General features: G+C 62.4%; 5 protein-coding genes across 7 annotated transcripts; 3 read left to right on the forward strand and 2 right to left on the reverse strand.

Annotated features, from left to right (window-relative positions):
* The first annotated feature begins 5,248 nt into the window (after positions 1-5,248).
* On the forward strand, positions 5,249-7,767 carry CLDN9 (claudin 9). Its single transcript, XM_049637357.1, has one exon. It carries the CDS (start codon positions 7,028-7,030, stop codon positions 7,679-7,681), a length of 654 nt encoding a protein of 217 aa, XP_049493314.1. The 5' UTR covers positions 5,249-7,027; the 3' UTR covers positions 7,682-7,767.
* A 794-nt stretch (positions 7,768-8,561) lies between these two features.
* Positions 8,562-11,201, reverse strand: CLDN6 (claudin 6). Its single transcript, XM_049637362.1, is given in 3 exon segments — positions 8,562-9,285; positions 9,287-9,837; positions 10,910-11,201. Coding segments are annotated over 2 exon segments (666 nt in total). The 5' UTR covers positions 9,815-9,837; positions 10,910-11,201; the 3' UTR covers positions 8,562-9,147.
* A 1,020-nt stretch (positions 11,202-12,221) lies between these two features.
* Positions 12,222-14,422, forward strand: TNFRSF12A (TNF receptor superfamily member 12A). Its single transcript, XM_049637366.1, has 4 exons — positions 12,222-12,404; positions 13,190-13,294; positions 13,540-13,674; positions 13,760-14,422. The coding sequence occupies exons 1-4, from the start codon at positions 12,311-12,313 to the stop codon at positions 13,813-13,815; spliced, it is 390 nt and encodes a 129-aa protein (XP_049493323.1). The 5' UTR covers positions 12,222-12,310; the 3' UTR covers positions 13,816-14,422.
* A 223-nt stretch (positions 14,423-14,645) lies between these two features.
* HCFC1R1 (host cell factor C1 regulator 1) lies at positions 14,646-16,025 on the reverse strand. 3 transcript variants are annotated; one of them, XM_049637364.1, is made up of 4 exons: positions 15,854-16,004; positions 15,497-15,553; positions 15,258-15,383; positions 14,646-15,027 (listed from the first exon to the last, which is right to left on the reverse strand). In XM_049637364.1, exons 1-4 carry the CDS (start codon positions 15,946-15,948, stop codon positions 14,892-14,894), a joined length of 414 nt encoding a protein of 137 aa, XP_049493321.1. In that variant the 5' UTR covers positions 15,949-16,004; the 3' UTR covers positions 14,646-14,891. The 3 variants fall into 3 exon arrangements, with proteins under 3 accessions (XP_049493321.1, XP_049493322.1, XP_049493320.1); XM_049637365.1 differs by lacking the exon at positions 15,497-15,553 and having other exon boundaries at positions 15,854-16,025; XM_049637363.1 differs by lacking the exon at positions 15,497-15,553 and having other exon boundaries at positions 15,258-15,446.
* Positions 16,026-16,309: 284 nt separating this feature from the next.
* Positions 16,310-19,337, forward strand: THOC6 (THO complex subunit 6). Its single transcript, XM_049637361.1, has 13 exons — positions 16,310-16,390; positions 17,188-17,303; positions 17,409-17,473; positions 17,566-17,669; positions 17,750-17,787; positions 17,871-17,919; positions 18,043-18,114; positions 18,206-18,308; positions 18,403-18,452; positions 18,541-18,603; positions 18,704-18,814; positions 18,901-19,035; positions 19,141-19,337. Exons 1-13 carry the CDS (start codon positions 16,352-16,354, stop codon positions 19,219-19,221), a joined length of 1,026 nt encoding a protein of 341 aa, XP_049493318.1. The 5' UTR covers positions 16,310-16,351; the 3' UTR covers positions 19,222-19,337.
* Positions 19,338-19,352: the final 15 nt, after the last annotated feature.

Below are 19,352 nucleotides of genomic sequence, written 5' to 3' on the forward strand. Positions count from 1 at the left end.
GCCGCCGCTGCCCGCGAGGCCTTCGCCCTCCAACCTGCTGGCGCCGCCCGCGCCCCGCGCCCCCTGGCTGCTGCCCGCCTTCCCTCCGCCGCTGCCGCCGCCGCCGCCGCGGACGCCGCCGCCGTACCTCTTCCTGTCGCCTCCCTGCTGATGGCCTGGCCCTTGCGAGGCCGTGGACCCCGGGGGGCTGCGGGCGGGTGAGTAGGCCGTCCTGCCTGGACACCGGGGCTGGGCGCCCTCACCGCCTTCGCATCTGGCAGATTGAGAAAGCGCCGGTGAGAGCCTAGACTGGGGAAGCGCGAGGCAGTGTCAGAGGAGAGGCCCACGTTTGGGGTGGAAGGGGCAAGTCTAAAAATAAATTCGTTTTAAGAATAGGGTCTTTATTCCGTTTTGCCCTACTGCCCTACAGCGAGCCTCTTGCCTGGTTATTTGAGAATGTAACTCATCCCTTGTGCAGATAAGTTGGCTGCTTATCCGGGGCGGTGGGGACAGGGGGCACGCGGCGCTTGGCTTGAGGAAATGAAAACAAGACTTCAAAATGTTCTGACTGGGTATGCGAGGTGTGTCATTTTCCCTTATAAAGTGAAGGGTTTGGATGTCGTCACTAAGGTCCTGTTCCTTTGCATGTGTATGGCTTCTGGGAAACTTGCTGCCTTGCAAGCCTTGCAAGCCTTGAGTCCAACTTTCTTTTCTTGTTTTTAATGTTTATTTATGTTTGAGAGACAGAGCATGAGCAGGGGAGGAGCGGAGAGAGGGGGAAACAAAGAAGCCGAAGCAGGCTCCAGGCTCTGAGCTGTCAGCCCAGAGCCCGACGCGGGGCTCACGCTCACCAAACACGGGATCGTGACCTGAGCTGAAGTCTGACGCTTAACCCACTGAGCCCCCCAGGCGCCCTTTGAGTCAGACTTTGGACTGAAAGAGATCCAAGGATTGTGCAGGTCTGGATGCACCAGAATAGCAGCGGTGCTGATGGACAAGTGATACTGGGCCCTGGAGCAGCAGCCTCACATGCAAGGCCTGGGTCATCCCCAGGGACGGGAAGGCTCCCAAGGTGAGTCATGAAAGGAAGCCCCTATTCTGTCCCCGTTTTACTTGCCCTCCCCTCCACCCCCACCCTGCCAGGTTCTCCCCAGCCTGTACAACTCAGAATAAAGTTCCCTTTGTTACTCAGGTGGCTTGGGCTCAGGTAACAGGCAGATGTCCTATCTCGTTGGGCTCTTCTACAGCAACTCGAGCGTGGTATCAGGAAGCCAACCTGACCTTGGGCGACCTCTGAGAGCCTGGAACCCACTAGCAAAAAAGGCAGTATATGAATTGCTTGTGACTGCTTCAGCAAGCCACCACAAATTGGATGGCTTAAAATAAAATGACTTTACCAGAAACCCCAAATCAGGGTATTGTAGGGCTGTGCTCCTTCCTCCCGAGGCTCTAGGGGAGGATCCTTCCTTGCCTCTCCAAGCTCCTGGCGGCCCCTGGCGTTCCTTAGCTTGTGGCCACATCCCTCCAGCCTCAGCCTCCGTCTTCACATGGCCTTACCCTGTGTCTGTGTCTCACATCTTCCTCTTTTTCCTCTTTTGACACCTGTCGTTGGATGTAGGCCCCATCCTGAATACAGAATGGTCTCATCTTGAAGTTTTTAATTTATTTTAATTTAATTACAGCTGCAAAGGCCTTTTCTTTTCTTTCCTTTCCTTTTGTCTTTTTCTTTTTTTCTTTTCTCGTTTATTTATTTAGAGAGAGAGAGAATCCCAAGCAGGCTCCGTGCAGTCAGCACAGAGCATGACACAGGGCTCAGTCTCAGGACTGTGAGATCAGATCATGACCAGAACCAAAATCAAGAGTTGGACACTTAACTGACTAAGCCACCCAGTCCCTTTTTCCAGTTAAGGCCAAATTCAGAGGTTCCAGGGCTTAAGACCTGGACATGGTGTGGGGGCCACCATGCATTCTATACCAGTAGTGTCCTGTCGCTGGGGGCTCTGGCCACCTTCAGAGCCGTCTTCCCAGCTTCCCTTATCACTCTATTTAAAACCCTATTTCTTGCTTGAACCTTGCTGTCCCTTGGAGTCCTTGGGCAGGAGCCAAAGTCACTGGTACCTTCATGATGACTCCCCTGCCCTTGTCTTGAATTCTGGCCGTGTTCCCATTCCTGCTGGTTTGCTCTCTTCACCCTCTTCACATCCTGGAGCTCTCTTCTCCTCTCCACTGAGAATCAGACCAAATGGGAGGGACAAGACTGAATGTCCACTCTTTGTAAGAACACAGCAGTGAGGTGAGGGGCAACCCCCTCACCTCTAAACTCCAGACGGATAAAGACTGCTATTTGAAGGCTGACGGTTACGACAGAAATAAAGTTAATTGCTACCCAATCCATGGCGTCTGACCAGGTTTACGAGGGAAACCGCCATGATGCTGTGAACAAAATACTCTAGTCCCAAGTCGGTACCTACAGTGGTCCCCAAGGTGTGTGGGGTGCTCGCTGCCTGGGCAAATTCTTGTAGTGACCCTGGGGGTGGGCAAGGCAGGCGTCTCCCTTCGTTTTACAGCCGGGAGGCCCCCCGGAGATCACCGCAGTTGTGACTTGCCCATCGAGGTCTGCCCTGGCTCCGTTAAGCTGCCCACAGCAGGTGGTGAACAACTGGTGCCTTCTGTGGCGGGGACAGACACGGTGAAGGTGCCGCCCAGGGTGGACGGTGGCTCCCGGTGTAACCAGATCCAGGTGCGGTTCTCTGCGGAGACTTCCCGGCTCAGGGTGCCTGCAGGAGCGGGGAGAGGGAGGGGAGGCAGGGGAGGACCTCGGCAGGGTGTGGGTGGGGTGGTGCATGCGGGTTGCTGTGCTGCGACTGGGAGGCCTGGCTCAGCGCCCGGCCCCCCCCCCCCCCATACCCGCACTGTGCTCTGGGACAGGGTCTGGACGACTTCAGGCTTGTCCTGTTTCTCACGAGTACATGTGGCCAAGTTCTCATTGCCCCCCCATTCCCCCACCTTGTTTCTGGGGCTGTAAAATGGGGGTAGTAACCCAGCAAGAACGGATATGCGACCTCGGGCTTCATCTGCCCGTTTTTGGTTCAGCGGCCAGCAGATCTGGCCTTTCTCTTAACAAAGTCTGGGGCCTTGGGCAACTCCGAACCAGAGGCTGATGCTGCCCTTGGGCCGTACAGCCCCCGTGCCCACCCCCATGCTCTCCTTGGCCCCATGATGGCCCCCTGACCTTTCGTTCCCGTCTTTGTCTTTGGGCCACACTTTCCTCCAAAAGCCTGGTGGAGGTGAGGATTGAAGGTAGCCCGCCCCCGCCCTTCCCCCCTCTAAGCCGGCAGTGTCTTCCGCCCACCTGAGCGGCCCCGCCCGCTGCCCTCCGGAGAACACAGATAGGGTCCAGTTCTACCACCCACCGAAGCAGCAACTGGGGCAGGCCACACCCCCCCGTGCCTCAGTTTCCCTCCACAGTAGTATATTGGGGCAGTTTTCCCTCCCCCACCTCTTTCCCCGGCGGAGGCAGTGGGGGTGGAGATTCCAGTGGATGTGATGAAGTGCCTTTGAGATGGTAACCGCGCCGAGGGAGTCCCCACCTCTCCATATCAATGACATTCCGGCCCCAGCTACAGTCCCCGCTGGGCCCCAACTTTAACCCTTTGGTTCTCGGATCCAACCAAGTCCGGGTGGACCTGGGGACCCAAGACCCGGCCTGAGTGAGGGCTGAGGGTGGAAAGCGCCTTCCGGGGTCTCCCCGGCATCGTCCTTGCTGCCCACCCCTCCTGCGGGCGGTTCCCCTGACCACCTCCGGCGTCCTCTCGGCCCCTCCCTGCTCTCGGACAGATCGTCCCACTTTTAACCTCCCCGAAGGCCTTGGGGGGAGGTGCGTTGTCTTCTCAAAGGGGGGAAAGAGTAGACTTAGGTGGGAGGAAGCTGAAGCTTCCCCGGGCCCCCCACCACGGGTCTGGTTCCGATTGGTCTGGGGGTGTCTTCAGCCTCTGAGCACTCACCTCCCGTGTGTGTGGGTCTTTGTGCTTGAGTGTTGACGTGTCGAGCCCAAGAAGAATTGGGATCTAAAACAATTAGGGTCCTCAGTGCCACCTCTGGGCACGATGTGTGTGCAGCGCTCCCCCCCCCCACCCCCCGCACTGGCCCTGTGACAACATCAGGGGTTTAAAGCTGCCTGTGAAACTGGGGGGTCCTTGCGGCCGGGCCCAACTGCAGGCTCTCCGGCAAACCGGGCTGGGTGGGTCCCACTGTGCCGAGGCTGTCTCTGCGCCCAGGGACGGGAAAGACCCCCGGCCAGGCTGCCCAGGACGCAGGCGCTGCGGGAGGGTTGCCGGGCCCCTCGGATACCTGGGCTTGCTGCTGCCTCCTGACACCTGCTGGAACCTGTGTGGCTGGATTCCTTGGGCCCTGAATGCCTGCCTCTATTTGTCCTTCTCAGCCACCCCTCCCCTCCCCTTCTTACCAGTCACCCCTCCCCGCCCACCCTGTGAAATCTAGGGCCCCAGGGCTGGATTAGCTGGACAAACCCCACGATTCCCCAGGCCCATCACAGCCTGCAGGGGGCTCTGACCACTTGCCCCCCCCCCCCCCCCCCCCCCCCCTCCCCCCCCCCCCCCCATGGTGCCCCCCCCAGGGGGGGGGCCCCCCCCCCCCCCCCCCCCCACCCAGCCAGCTGAAAAGCTGAACCTGTGGGAAGGGTGTGGAGGAAACTCTAGCCACCAGGGTCTACCTTTCAGACCCACTCATCGGCCCACTTATCGGCGCTGGCCTCAGTCTCCATTTTATTAATGTTTATTTATTTTTGACAGAGGGAGAGACAGAGCATGAGTGGGGGAGGGGCAGAGAGAAGGGGAGACACAGAATCCGAAGCAGGCTCCAGGCTCTGAGCTGTCAGCACAGAGCCCGACCCTGGGCTTGAACCCACAAACCTCAAGATCACGACCTGAGCCGAAGTCAGATGCTTAAGTGACTGAGCCACCCAGGTGCCCCTTTCAGTCTCTGTTTTAGAGGGAGGGGCTCTCAAGCTTTTTTTCGTCACTGAGCTTTTTGCAGATCTGATGAAAGTATAAACTTCTAAAAAATGCTAAAACCCATCCCCAGAAGCAGTGCACCCGCTCGAAGTTTAAATCCTTTGTAAACGAAGTCCCACTGAGCAGGTGAAGAGGCACCCAGTGCGTGCCACCCCCAGGTGTATGTGGGGGCCTCGCAGGCCTGCCCCCCCCCCCCCCCCGGCCCCCGGGGGGGCCCCGCCCGCCCCCCCCCCCCCCCCCGTTGGCCCTGCTAGATCCAGCCTGGTCCCAGCACCCCCCTCCCGGCCTCCGCGGGCAGTCAACGGGTGCCTCCCCGTGGGGCAGACGGGCCAAGGCCCTCAGGAGGAGGTGTGGAGGTGAGAGGCCATCCCAGGTGAGGGCCCAGCTCTGCCTTGGAGAGTCCTCCCAGCCCCCCAGGAAACGGTATGAAGGAAGGCTCCCCACCCCTGTTCCTCTTCCCTCAGTTCCTAGCAGCCAGGAAGAGGCTTGAGGGAGTTCATGACCACCCCCCCAAAACGAGGGGCTCATGTTTGTGGGTCCCACGAGGTTTCTCACAGGGGTCTTTGTCCTAAGGAGGTTAAGGACCTTGGCCTTCCATAATCTATCCCTAGTTGGGGGCAGGATTTGAGCTGTAGTCTGACTCTCAGGCTGCCCCCCACGAGAGGAGTCACAGGCACCGAGGAGGTCTTCAGGACGGGTCGTTGTTCCTGGAGACGGTGAGCAGGCTCACCCCTCGCCCTCCTCCGTGGTGTCTCTGACAGAGTGATCACTTGCTCCTCACAGGAAAGAGTGGGGTCCTGGGGCTTCACCCCCATCCTGGGCTCCTGTCTCCACTACTCATCCCCCTTCACCCCACAGACCCCTGCATGCCCCTCCCCAACTTCCACAACAGCGCCTTCATCCTTTGCCACTAGAGACCTTCAGCAGCTCGGCTGAGCCCTCAGTTTCAGTGTGGGGGGTGGGAAGGGCACACCTGAGCTGAGGCTGAAGTGGGGGGGGGGGTTTCTAGGCCGTTGCCTGGGCGATGCCACCTGAGCTGGGCACCGGCACCTGTTGCCGGGGGAACAGTGCGGGCGGGGCCCCTCCCTTGGGAGCAGCCAGGGCCACTGGGCTGAGACTGGAGACGGATCGGATTCCTGAGAGTCCCCGGCGGGCAGGGGGGCAGGGGGACAGGGGCGGGGGTGTGCGATACTGGGGGATCTGGGCGTGTTTGCAACGTAGAGTGAAACGGGGTCGCAGGGAGCAAAGACGACAAGAAGGGGTGGCTGGGGGAGGAGTAGGAGGCGGCTCAGGAAGGCCGCCGAGCCTCCGCTTCTCAGTGCAGAGCCTGTTACTTTTATGACCCCCCCCCCAATCCTTACTCCCCAGCTGGTCCTCAGTCTCCCCTTTCCTTTGTCCCTGTGTTCCCACCGGCCCGGATGTTCTTTCCTCCCCCGCTCCCGGTCTCCGTCCCGCCTCCCAGGCTCCCCACCCCACCCCCGCCGCCTTCTCCCTGTAGCTCAGGCTTCACCGCTCTCAGCTTTGCTGCCCCTCCCCTGCCTCGGCCTCAAAACCCCACCTGCGTCTGGGAGCCGGCCCGAGTCCCCAGGTGACACCCACAGCGGGTGTGCTGCTCGGGCGTGAACCTGTGCCTGCCGGAGGGACAAGGCTCTCTGCAGCCCGAAGGTGGGTCAGGAGGGTCTGTGCAAGCTGGGTCAGACGGGCGGCAGCTGGGACGCCAGGACGTGAGTGCCTACAGGGTGGCAGGAGCAGCGTCCACCGGGCATCTGATGGGCAACGGGCCCCTCGAAGGGACACCGCTACTCCGCTGAGCGGGACTGTGAGACTGTGAGATCCACTTGTGCGTGTGGGGGTCAGAGAGGTGCTTTGCAAGAGGCCCACAGATGTGAGGACGGTCCTGGCCGAGGACACAGACTTCCCCACGTTCTGGGCACCGAGACCCCCACCCGGCGGCCCCTGACGTACCCCTGTGAGTCAAGCGGGCCGTCTAGGGTTAAGAAGACCTGAGGGGACAGATGGCGTCAGCCGGCCTTGAACTCCTGGGCATGACCCTGTCCGTGCTGGGCTGGCTGGGCACCCTGGTGTCCTGTGCCCTGCCCCTGTGGAAGGTGACCGCCTTCATCGGCAACAGCATCGTGGTGGCCCAGGTGGTGTGGGAGGGGCTGTGGATGTCCTGCGTGGTGCAGAGCACGGGCCAGATGCAGTGCAAGGTGTATGACTCCCTGCTGGCGCTGCCCCAGGACCTACAGGCCGCCCGCGCCCTCTGCGTCGTCGCCCTCCTGTTGGCTCTGCTCGGGCTGCTGGTGGCCATCACGGGGGCCCAGTGCACCACCTGCGTGGAGGACGAAGGTGCCAAGGCCCGCATCGTGCTCACCGCAGGGGTCCTCCTCCTCCTCTCGGGCATCCTGGTGCTCATCCCGGTCTGCTGGACCGCGCACGCCATCATCCAGGACTTCTACAACCCCCTGGTGGCCGAGGCCCTCAAGCGGGAGCTGGGGGCCTCCCTCTACGTGGGCTGGGCCGCCGCCGCTCTGCTCATGCTGGGCGGGGGGCTCCTCTGCTGCACGTGCCCCCCACCCCAGATCGACCGGCCCCGAGGACCCAGGCTGGGCTACTCCATCCCCTCCCGCTCAGGTGCGTCCGGGCTGGACAAGAGGGACTACGTATGAGGCGGAATGAGGCGGAGAGCGTCCCCGGAAGCCCGCTGCTCAGAGCCCTGACCTGGTGCCGGATGCCCTGTGGCAACCCTTGCCCTCCCCCCGCCCCCCCCCCCCCCCCCCCCCCGGTCCCGCCCCCCCCCCCCCGGGGCCCCCCCCCCCCCACCCCCCCCCCCCCCCCCCCCCCCCCGCGACGTCAACCCCTTCCCTTGGCGAAACCCGCTTTCCAGAAGCTCCAGTCAGGTCTGGCTCCAGAGGTGTGGCCAGCTGGCCCGGAAGAGTCCAGACCCTTCTGCGGGGGGCCGGGGGGTGGGGGGCCCACACATTCTTGTTTCCTCCACCCAGGCAGAGCGACGCTGGCCTGCCCCCACCTCCCACCACAATCTGCTTTCTTCTGGTCCAGGACTCCGGCTAGCGCTCCTCTTCCTGAGGCCACCCCTGCCCCTAGGAGCCTGCCCCTCACCTGAAGGGCAGCAGCTCCTTGGTTCCAAAATGAGGAGGGGATCCCTGCCCTGGAGCGGGTCCCCGCCAGCTGGCCACCACCTGTACCCAGAAGTTCAGGCCCGGAGGCCCAGCCCCTCACCCCACCCTCTACTCCCCCCTGCCAGTAGGGAATAAACAGCATTTGTACCTTGGATTCTTCTGATCTGTGGTCAGGCAGGGAAGACCAGGTGGCCTTTCCTGGGACTGTCAGTCCAAGGCCCGCCCCAGGACGTGTCCCGTGGGCACCTTCACTCACCACTCGAGGTGTGGGGGTGAGAAAGATGAGCCACTTGCACCCACCTTTTCCCCCTGCCGGGCTGGCTCTCAACAGCCCCCCAGCAACACCCAAGGCAAGCGACAAAATAAGACGAGCTTTATTTAACAAAAACTGGGGGGGGTGGGGGGGGGCGTGACAGAAGCGTGCAGGGGCTGAAGGTGAGCCAGAGGGGGGCGGGGGAGGTGGTCTAGGGCACAGCTGGGGCAGGACTCAGGGTCGAGGAGCCAGAGGTCAGAGGTGGACCACCCACTTGGAGGTGGGTGGTTCTTTGGTAACTTAAACCGCCCGCTCTTCTAAGGGCGGGCCACCTGAGGCTCAGGAGCCCCTGGGGGTTCAGAGGACCCACCACTAAGGAGGGACTCTTGGGGACAGGCTGCAAGCATCTGAACAGCAGGCAGCCTACACGCTGGCCCGCGGCTGCGGGTTGGCCTCCGAGATGGGGATGTCCGGGGTGGAGAAAGATCCAGAAACTGTGAAGCATCACCTCCTTGGCTCCATCATCCAAAGGTGAGACGCACCAGCAGCAGAGCCCAAGAGAGATGCTGAGTTTCTTGGGTTACCAACTGAATTTTAAAAATGCCACTCCCCCCGCTCCTCCCGCCCCTCCCCCCCAAAAAAGATAAAAAACCACCCAAAGCTGCCTGGATCACCATCTCCACGTCTCCGGCTCAGGAAGTTAGACTCCGCTGTCAAGGGAGTCCCCGCTCCCCTACCGGAATTAGACATAATTCTTAGCGGGGTATTCGGAGGGACCCTGAGAGGTGCCATGTGCGGCAGAGGCGGAGTATCGGGCCATGTAATGGTTTGAGCCCCGGGCCCCCCCCGAGGGGCATGTGCAGCACAGCAGCCCCCCCCCCCAGCAATAAAAGACCGGAGGCTGCCCAGCCCAGGTAGAGGGAGGCCCCCAGCTCCCGCTTTTGGGCCTCGGCCACCAAAGGGTTGTAGAAGTCCCGGATGATGGTGTGGGCGGTCCAGCAGACAGGGATAAGGGTCAGGACACCCGAGATGACAAAGATGATCCCAGAGACAAGCACCAGACGGGCCTTGGAGTCCTTGTCCTCCACGCAGGTGGTACACTTGGCTCCCGCGAGGTAGACCAGCAGCCCGAGCAGAGCCAACAGGAGGGCGACGACGCAGAGGGCGCGGGCGGCCTGTAGGTCCTGGGGCAGCGCCAGCAGGGAGTCATACACCTTGCACTGCATCTGGCCCGTGCTCTGCACCACGCAGGACATCCACAGCCCCTCCCACACCACCTGGGCCACCACGATGCTGTTGCCGATGAAGGCGGTCACCTTCCACAGGGGCAGGGCACAGGACACCAGGGCGTTCACCCAGCCGAGCAGCGTCAGGATGATCCCCAGGATTTGCAGGCCAGCGGAAGCCATGGCGAGGTTGAGGCTGAGAGGAGCTACGTTGGGGGACGCGAGGAGACTGCTGTTAAGACAGGCAGGTCCAGACCCTTTGTTCCCGTGCTAACTCTTCATGCCACATGCCGTGGCCTCCGGGAACACAAACGCTGGGAATCAGTACACCAGGGGCAAAGCACACTCTCTGAGCCTCATTTTCTCGTGGCCGAAACGAACACTTAATGCTTTAGCATCAGTTCCCCCCACCCCCGCCCCCCCACCTCCCGCCGGCTTTGGGATTGCCGTTGACTTACAAGAGCGAAAAAGTAAGCAACCCAGTCCTGGCTGTCTCGAGGGCAAATGAGACACAAAGCCCATACCAATGCTAGTCCATGGCCCCAGCCACTTTTCCTACATTTTATCAGATAGCAATTTTCAGGCGTTTCCTTAGGGCACACAGATGGTCAGTTGGTGCTAGCCATGAGTTGCAGGCTCAAAACCTGTCAGTTTCAACATCACGATTAGAGATCCAAGCTGCCTCCCAACCACCCAGTAGCAGTGTACAAACTCCTCACCCCAGCCCGGTTCCATCCCCCCAGGCAGGTGGTCATGTTTGTGTCTCAGGTGACCCACCTTCCCCGGCCTTGCCTGGCCCTGTTGGCCCAGTCCAGCCTCAGTCAAACCCCAGAGGGGCAGGAGCAGTGAAAACCACAAATACCACCCTCTCACCCAAAAGCGCTTCTTCCCCAGGGCTACCGGCTGCGCCCTGGGCCCGGCTCTTCCGCCCTCCCCTAGGGGTTCCGTGAGCATACTTCCAAGGTGGGGGACATTCTGTTGCGCGTTCTTGCCCCAAATGCCATCCTCTAAGGACTCAACTTCCCTAAAACGACCTGAAACCCTTGGAGTCTGCCCAGTGAACCAGCTCCTCCGCCGCAGCCCTGGCCCCCCCTCGCATCCCACTTGGTGTTGTGGCTGGCTGGGGGAGCAGTTCTGTTCAGGGTCCTGTTCTGGCTCTCCGTTACCCAAAGTTCCCGCGCACGGTTTGGAGCTGAACTGAGCACCGGCCCCAGCAGTGTGGCCAAAGGACAGACAGACCGTCCACTCCTCATTTGCATCGCCCACGCCCAGCCATACCTGGCCGCGCTCTTCCCAAACCGGCTGTCAGTCCTCCAGGCCTCTGGCCCGGTTAGCGCAGGGGCCACGCCGGCCCAGGCACCCGGCATCTCTCCCCTCCGAGACCCTACCTCTGCCCTCGAACCCCTTCTCTTTCCGCACACTGCGGGCTCGGCTTGGTCCGAGGGCGCCCACTCCCGCTCTCGACCCCTAGTTCCCTCCTGAGTCCTGCCCGAGGAAGGGTCGCCAGGTCCCAGCCCGGGAGGCGCTCTGCGGGGAGGGTTTAATGGCGGCGGGAGCAGCAGGGTCGGTTCCGGTAGGTGAGGGGGAGGGGAGCCCCGCCCCAGGGAGCAGAGCAGGTGGGGGAGGGGCGCCCGGGTTTCGGTGCCTTTGTCCCGGGGGAGGGGGAGGGGCGTTTAACCCTCCCGCGGCTGCAGAGGGACCTGATCTCTGCGGCTTCGGTGCAGATCCCCGGCCAGGAGCTGTGCCCCGGTGGCCGCAGCCAGATCAGCCCAGGTTCTCTACACGCACCCCCACCCACGCCGTCTGCACCCCACTCCTCGAGGAGTCTGCCTCTTCCCCTCCAACGCGCGCACGTTCCCCCAGGTTCACCTGCGAAGAAGCCCACTGGGATTCGTAGGAACCGCCGAGTGTGCGGATGGGGGCGGAGGCGGGGGTCTTAAAGAGGCAGTGACGTCACCGGACCACCGCCCCGGGGAGGGGCAGAGACCCCATTCCGGACCTCCGCGGGCGCGCGAATCCCAGCTTCGTCAGTTGGGGTCGCTCGAGCCGGGGGCCGCTGCGCCCGCATCTGGCCCGGGGTGCGGGGGCCTCAGCTGGCGAACGTCGGGCCCGCAGCGGGTCGGGGCACAGGGCGTGGGGCCAAACGGAGCGTGGCTCTTGGTTCCGCTACTTACTAGCGCTGTGACCTCGGCAACTCACCTAACCTTCCCACGCTCCAGGTTCCTACTCGGCCAAAAGGAGGCAAGAAGCCCACGTTTTATTGTGTAACTATGTCCTAAGGTAGAAACTAAAGACATATTATTATCATTATTTTGTTGTTGTTATTGTTCTGTTGTTATTATACCCTGGGGACCTTAGGAAAGCCGCAGGTGTCTCTGCGGTGGGCTGTTCCGTGTCCGATTCCGCCAGCACACGTCTCCCGGACTCCAGCTTCCAGAGGGCAGGGCCAGGGCTGCGTCCCTGCGGGGGTCCCAGCCGCTCGCGCCAGGAGGCGGTGTTTGTTGAGCGAATGACTGACCTCAGCGGGCCGGGCGGGGCGGGGCGTCCAGGAGCCGACCGCGCGGGGCGGGCCGAGCCGAGGGGACCGCCCCGGAAGGCGGGGGTGGAGGCGGAGTGGCTGCTGTCCGCCCCGGCCCGCGCGCGGCGAGCACTCACGGCCGCGGCCGCCGGACCCGCACCATGGTTTCCGGCCCGCTGCGTCCGCTGCCGCGGCTCCTCGCGCTGGGGCTCGGGCTGGCCCTGCTGGGCGCCGTGGCCGGGGAGCGAGTGCCAGGTACGCCGGGCGCGGGGCCCGGGCTGCGCGGGAGGCCGGGGGGGAGCCTCCCGCCGGGGATCGCGGAGCCGGCACTGGGGACCCAGAGAACGGGGCCGATCTGGGCGGTACTAGGCGGACGTGGGGATCCCGGTCAGGTGGTCTCCGGACACCGGGCTTCTGGCCAGGAGAGGTTCATCCCGCTCCGAACTTCATCCTCAGGCCAGGCCTCAGTTTCCCCCCCGTTCAACTGGGGGGGGGGGGGAGGCGGTGAGGTGGGGTGGGGTGCTTCTGTCCTAAAAAGTCCAGACTCAGAAGTGGAGGGAGAAAGAAAGTTTGAGGGCGGGTTGTCTGGTTCGGTGGGAAGGCACGCCCCCAGCCTGTTCAATACGTGTTCTGTCTAGCCCCAGTGACCGAAGAGTCGGGGTGGGGGGGGGGGTTGGTGGTGCCGAGGGCACGGGGGTCTGTACCCCCTATACCATGTGGGGTACCTCCTTCCATCCGGTGACTTCAGTGCCCAGCTATGTGGGGGGAGGGACCGGGGTTCGGCCCCGTGCCCAGGAGTGAGTCACCCGCCGGCTGCGGGGGGGTTGTGTGGGGGGACCTGACCCCCCCCCCCACCAAGCGTCCCGCGCTATGCCCCCCTTTCCCCCGCGCTGCCGAGTCCCGGTCGGGTCGTGCGGTCACCTGTGAGGAATGCGAGGGGAGGGCGCCGGTGACTCACGTTATTCGAGCCGACAGACCCTGACCTCAGCCCCCAGAATAGCCGTGCCCCGCCCCAGCCTGACCCGCGGCCCCCTCCCCAGGCACCACCCCCTGCTCTCGCGGCAGCTCCTGGAGCGCGGACCTCGACAAGTGCATGGACTGCGCGTCGTGCCCGGCGCGACCGCACAGCGACTTCTGCCTGGGCTGTGAGTGGGGGGCGGGGCCCGGAGGCGAGCGGACCCCAGACTGGGAGAGAGGATTGCCCGGGCGGAGAGGGGTGCAGTGCTTCAGATCTGAGGAATTAATCGGGAAAGGGGGGTGGGTGGGAGGTGGGTGGGAAAATGGTGGGTTCGGGGCAGGGGCCAAGGTGGGGTAAAGGCTTGGGGCTCGGACCTAGGGGGCGGGGCTAGTACCGAGAGGGGCGAGGTCTGACTTGGAGTTCCGCCCCCAGGCGCTGCTTCCCCTCCAGCCTCCTTCCCACTACTGTGGCCCATCTTGGGGGGCGCTCTGAGCCTAGCCCTCGTGCTGGGACTGCTTTCTGGCTTCTTGGTCTGGAGACGGTGCCGCAGGAGAGAGAAGTTTACTAGTAAGTGTGCCAGGCCCGCCCGCACACTCCCCATCACTCCTCGACGTCTCCCCTGCCCTTGACCACCCCTCTTCTTATTTTGCAGCCCCCATTGAGGAGACCGGCGGGGAGGGCTGTCCTGGCGTGGCACTGATCCAGTGACAGTGAGAGCCCCTGCCAAGCAGGAGGCCCCACCCACTCATCATCCATCCATCCATCCATCCATCCATGCATCCATTCATTCATTCATTCTGGAGCCGGCCCCTCACCCGACACACAGCCAGAGCCAGACTCTTCCAACCGCAGGGGTGTGGAGGGATGGGGCACTGGTGAATCACCTCCCCGAGGCCTGGGCCCAGGCTTCCGAGGAGGCTTCCAAGGTGTCTGACTGCCCTGGCTCTGGCTCCAGGACAGGAAAGGAGACCCATGCTGGGTCACACCAGACAGCTGACACTGAGGAACCGCAGCATTTGCACAAAGGGTCCCTCCCTCCACCCCCAGGGCCTGAGGGCCAGGCTGACCCGAGGGCCAGACACCACGAGGCCCCACCAACTTAGATGTACTGAAATTCCACCACAGGGTCTCTGCCTGGGGGGTCAGGGACCTGTTGCTAACACTAGGGGGCTGGCCCTCTAGGGGGGCTGGCCCTAAGACACTGTCCCCCCCACCCCCAAAGAGGGGGGGAGTATTTATTTTGGGGAGAGCGTTTGGAGGGGAGGGAGAATTTATTAATAAAAGAATCTATAACTTTAAATGGTTTGGAGAGTGGCACGATCCCCAGCGACTTCCCAGAGCTGGAGGGAGGAGTGAGTCAGCCGCGGGGGCGGGGGTGAGGCTCTGACTCACACATTCTCAATGCCTGAGCCCAGCCTGCCAGGACCTGGCCTGGCCCTGACCGTTTTCCAGGGAAGATTTTTGAGAAACCCTAAGCATCCAGCACCCCAGTCTTCCCACCTTCCTTCCCGAAGGCCCCAGGGTTCCAGACTGACGCCTTCAGTTGCTCAGCAATCTTTATTTGGTTCTCCGGAGGGGAATGCCTCCCTTCCCATGCTCCTGTTCCTCCTGCCCCTCCTGGCCCAGGGCTCCGTGGGGTTCAGTGTCCTCCTCTGCTGGGGGTAGGTCCTGTGGCCCAGAAGCCTGGTCCGGAGAATAAGCAGGACAGCTGGTGCCTTAGTGGGGATGCTGGTCTTCTCGGTTTTGGGAAGACGGAAGACAGGCAGGGATCTTCCCACCAGCACTCAGAGCTCCATTATCTCTCCAGCTTGGGTCACAGGGTAGTGGGAGGTGGGGGCGTCCCCTAGCCTCAGCAGCCGGAGTGCCTCGGGGATCAGGTTCCCAGGGTAGCGCCAGAGAAGCAGCTCAGAGCAAGGGCTCCTGGAAAAGGAAATAGCAGCATGGGGCTGAGGCTGGTCTGGAAGAGCCACCTCCCACCGGGTCCAGGTCCCCAGGAGCTCGTGGGCTGCCAGCACCTTCCAAGGAGCCAAGATGGGAAACAACAGAGGTTGGCTAGAAGCTAAAAATAGCAGGATGAGGCAGGGCCTAGAGACTGGCTCCAAAGATCGGGTGTGATCCTCCAGAAGGCCCAGACGGTGGATGGTGCCTACCTTAGTGGGGGCAGAGATGGGAAAGCCATGCGGGGGCTGCAGTAAGGGTGGTCATTGTGTAGGCTGAGTCGAGAGAAGTGGGTGGCCATGTTCTCTTCAGAAAGGAACTGTTTGCGCAGGGGCTCCCTGGGGGGAGACGGGGAGACAGGCAGGCTAGGATATTCACACGAGCAGCAGTCTGATGGGGACCTAAGGCGACAGAGGTCTTGTTGGGAGTCCCTCCCTGTCCCCAAACTCACTGCTCCTCCTCCAGGCGCCGCTTGGTGCTCATGGGCACAGCTCCTTGGAGAGGGGAGCTGGGAAGAAAAGAAAACCAGGTGCACCCCACCCTCTTCGCCCCATCCCCAGGATCTGCTCTCCTGTGCCTGCGGTGTAAGCCAGGAGCCCCCAGCCCACCTCTGTCTCAGCTGACACCTAAGTCACCCCCCTCTCCCAGGCCATCCAGCAGCCTGCTTCAGACCTCTCAGCCCAGTCTCAGCCTATGCCCAAGCCCTGACGACTCGCCCCACCGCTTGTCATCCTGCAGACCAGTCCAGAGCCTCCAGCCAAAGGTCCTGAGCCCCTGGGCCTGGCCCACCCAGTGCCCCTACACACACCTCAAGTCCTGGCCTCGGGGCGTCCCCGACGCGGCCCGTGGGTCGCGCTGGGCCCGACCTGGGGGGCCTCGCTCCAGGGGCTGCTGTAGGATCATTTGGGTTCGGGGTCCTGCGGGCAGAGGGTGGGATCCGGGCGACAGGGCGGAGCCTCAGAGGGCGTGGTCCAGCACGGGGGGCGTGGCTTTAGGCGCGCGCAGCGGCGAGGTTCTACGCAGGCGCGGAGGACGAGCGACGCGCGGCTGGAAGGCGGGTCTGCTCCGCGGGGTGGGGGAGGGGAGCTGGCGTAGCGGAGCTGCGGTGGTCGCCACTTAGTGTTGGCGATCTTCGCGGCGGTCTCTGGGCTCCTGGGGCTCGGGGTAACACGCGGCGGCCGCCTTCGCGCCGGTCCGACGAACCGTGTTGAGGCTGTGCGGCTCCGCGAGGGGGAACCGCTCGCGGGCACGTCCAGACTCGTGAAGCTGCGTCGCGCGGAGAACTCTGGGATTTGTAGTTCTCGCGATGGAGCGAGCTGTGCCTCACGCAGTACCTCTGGGTCAGGTGAGGCGGGCGTGATGCGCGGTGCCTTCTGGGGTTTGTAGTCCATGCCCGGCTCGGAAGGGGCAGGCAAGGAGTCGTGCTCTCAGCCCTGTTTTGCGCGGGACTCGGACTCAGACCCGCGGGCGGGAAGGTAACCGGGCAACACTTTAGGCGCCTAACATGAAAGTTCTGGTGGTGGGGGGGGGGGGGGCGCCTGGGTGGTGTAGTCGGTTAAACATCCCACTTCAGCTCAGGTCATGATCTCACGGTTGGTGAGTTCGAGCCCCTCTTGGCGCTCGGCGCTGATAGCTCAGAGCCTGAAGCCTGCTGCGGATTCTGTGTCTCCCTCTGTGCCCTTCCCCTGCTCTCATTCTGTCTGTCTCTCTCTTTCAAAAATAGACAAACATTAAAAAAAAAAAAAAAAAGCCAGAGAGTAGGGATCAGAAGTCTGTATGTTTTTCTGTCTTGGGACAATGGAGCCACTTTGTAAGCGCTTTTAATGAGGCAGCGCTATGCGAAGTTATAGATACGGTAGCTCAGACAGTTGTGACAAAGTGTCCTTGAGCTCCATTTGACAGTTGAGGAACCTTGGAAGCCAGGCTGGGTGCTTGCTCAAGGTACTGGTAGACGTCCCACCTCAACTGCCCACTTCGTCACCCTCTTGAAGCAACCCCCGGGACCCACTTGGTGGGTTGCCTCAAAGGAGGCCTCAGATCCCTGGGCAGTGGGGGGCCGGACAGGCGGCAGGGGCAGCAGGAAGGAGTTGGAGGCCCCGGCCCAGATGTCCCAGGCAGCCTTCATGCAGCCTCTCTCCACAGATCGAAGTGTTTCAGGCCCTGCAGCGGCTGCACATGACCATTTTCTCCCAGAGTGTCTCACCCTGCGGCAAGTTCCTGGCAGCTGGCAACAATTACGGGCAGATAGCCGTCTTCAGGTACTTACCCCTGCTTCCCCCGCCCAGTAGCTCTAGCGCTCGTTCCCCCCCGAGACTGGTGCCCCTGCTTCTGACTCTCAGGCCCCCCCTCCCCTCTCCCTTCAGTCTGTCTGCCGCTTTGAGCTCCGAGGCCAAAGAGGAAAGTAAGAAGCCCGTGGTGACATTCCAAGGTGGGTGCAGCCATTGAGTGTGGCTTAGGGAACCCCCCGGAATGGAGGAGGGAAACAGGACAGCGTCACTCAAGTTCTGCATTTCCATCTAGCCCATGACGGGCCCGTCTACTGCATGGTCTCCACGGATCGACATCTGCTCAGTGCCGGGGATGGGGAGGTGAAAGCCTGGCTCTGGGCAGAGATCCTCAAGAAGGTAAGGAGTGTGGAGCTGGGGAAAGGCTGGGTTGCCCAGGCCCGGAGAGCCTTTGACATACGGTGTTTCCCTCCATGAAGGGCTGTAAGGAGCTCTGGCGACGTCAGCCCCCGTACAGGTGAGCTAGGGCTACGTGGGCAGAAGGCACTTGGGGGTGAAGGTACTGGCTCACCAGAGCTGACCTCGCTTTCTCTCTCGCAGGACCAGCCTAGAAGTGCCTGAGATCAATGCTTTGCTTCTGGTCCCCAAGGTCTGAGCCCTTTGTGACTGGAGCTCTACCCCACGCTGTTCGTGGCCCAGACTTTAAGCCTTTTCCCTCTCCCTGTCCCGAGTCTACGTTGAACTTGCAATTCCACCCTGCCTTCTTCCGCAGGAGAATTCTCTCATTCTGGCAGGGGGAGACTGTCAGCTGCACACCATGGACCTTGAGACGGGGACCTTCACAGTGAGCGGGGCCCTGGAGCTGGGGTGGTCAGGGCTGGGTGCCAGCAGGGGCAGCCTTCCTGGATCTCCTGACGCTGGCCCTCTTCCTGCAGCGGGCCCTCCGGGGCCACACAGACTATATCCACTGCCTGGCGCTGCGGGAGCGGAGCCCCGAGGTCCTGTCGGGCGGTGAAGATGGAACCGTGCGACTTTGGGGTGAGTGTCAGGTTGGAGGGCAAGGTGGCGGTGAGGGAGGTGGGGGAGGGCAGGGTGCTTCTCAGAGTCCTCCGCCACCCCCCACCCCCCACAGACCTGCGCTCAGCCCAGGAAGTCCAGACCATCGAGGTTTATAAGCACGAGGTGAGACGCGCCCCATGCCCTGTCCTCCCCTCCGCTTCCTGGGCATCCCACGTGTCTTCATCTCCTTCTCCCTCCTCCTCCCTCCTAGGAGTGCTCCAGGCCCCACAATGGGCGTTGGATCGGCTGTTTGGCTACTGACTCAGACTGGATGGTGAGCAGGGCAAAGTCCAGAATGGGGTGACAGTTCCGGGCCCTGCCAGCAGAGGGCCTATGGCTCGCGGCGGCTGGGGACACCTCGCCTTTCTGCTCAGGTCTGCGGAGGAGGCCCAGCACTCACCCTCTGGCACCTCCGATCCTCCACACCCACCACCGTTTTCCCCATGCGGGCGCCACAGAAACACGTCACCTTCTACCAGGACCTGGTGAGGCCCTCTGTCTTGCTTCTGCCACCTGTGCCCGGTTCCCCTCTCCGGTCCTGACCCCCGACTCCCCTCTCCCCCCTCCACAGATTCTGTCCGCGGGCCAGGGCCGCTGTGTCAACCAGTGGCAGCTGAGTGGGGAACTCAAGGCCCAGGTGCCTGGCTCCTCCCCGGGGCTGCTCAGCCTCAGTCTCAACCAGCAGCCAGCAGCACCCGAGTGCAAGGTGGGTCCTGCAGGGGGCTATGCGGGCCCTTGCGGGGGCGGGGGGGGGGGGGGGGCGGAGAGGCGTGTGTGTGGACAGGCCAGTCACCCCCCACCTTGCTTCCAGGTCCTGACAGCCGCAGGTAACAGCTGCCGGGTGGATGTCTTCACCAATCTGGGCTACCGTGCCTTCTCTCTGTCTTTCTGATCTCTGGCAACGCCCCCTGTGTCCCAGGGATCTGGAGTGCTGTTTTTTCTTTTTTTTTACCAAATAAAATTTCAGGCTATTCTTGCATGCATTTTCATCCCAAGAATAGAGGCCAAGTCAGTGTAATGATT

Source organism: Panthera uncia, chromosome E1 (genome assembly GCF_023721935.1).
Source record: "Panthera uncia isolate 11264 chromosome E1, Puncia_PCG_1.0, whole genome shotgun sequence".
NCBI lineage: Eukaryota > Metazoa > Chordata > Mammalia > Carnivora > Felidae > Panthera > Panthera uncia.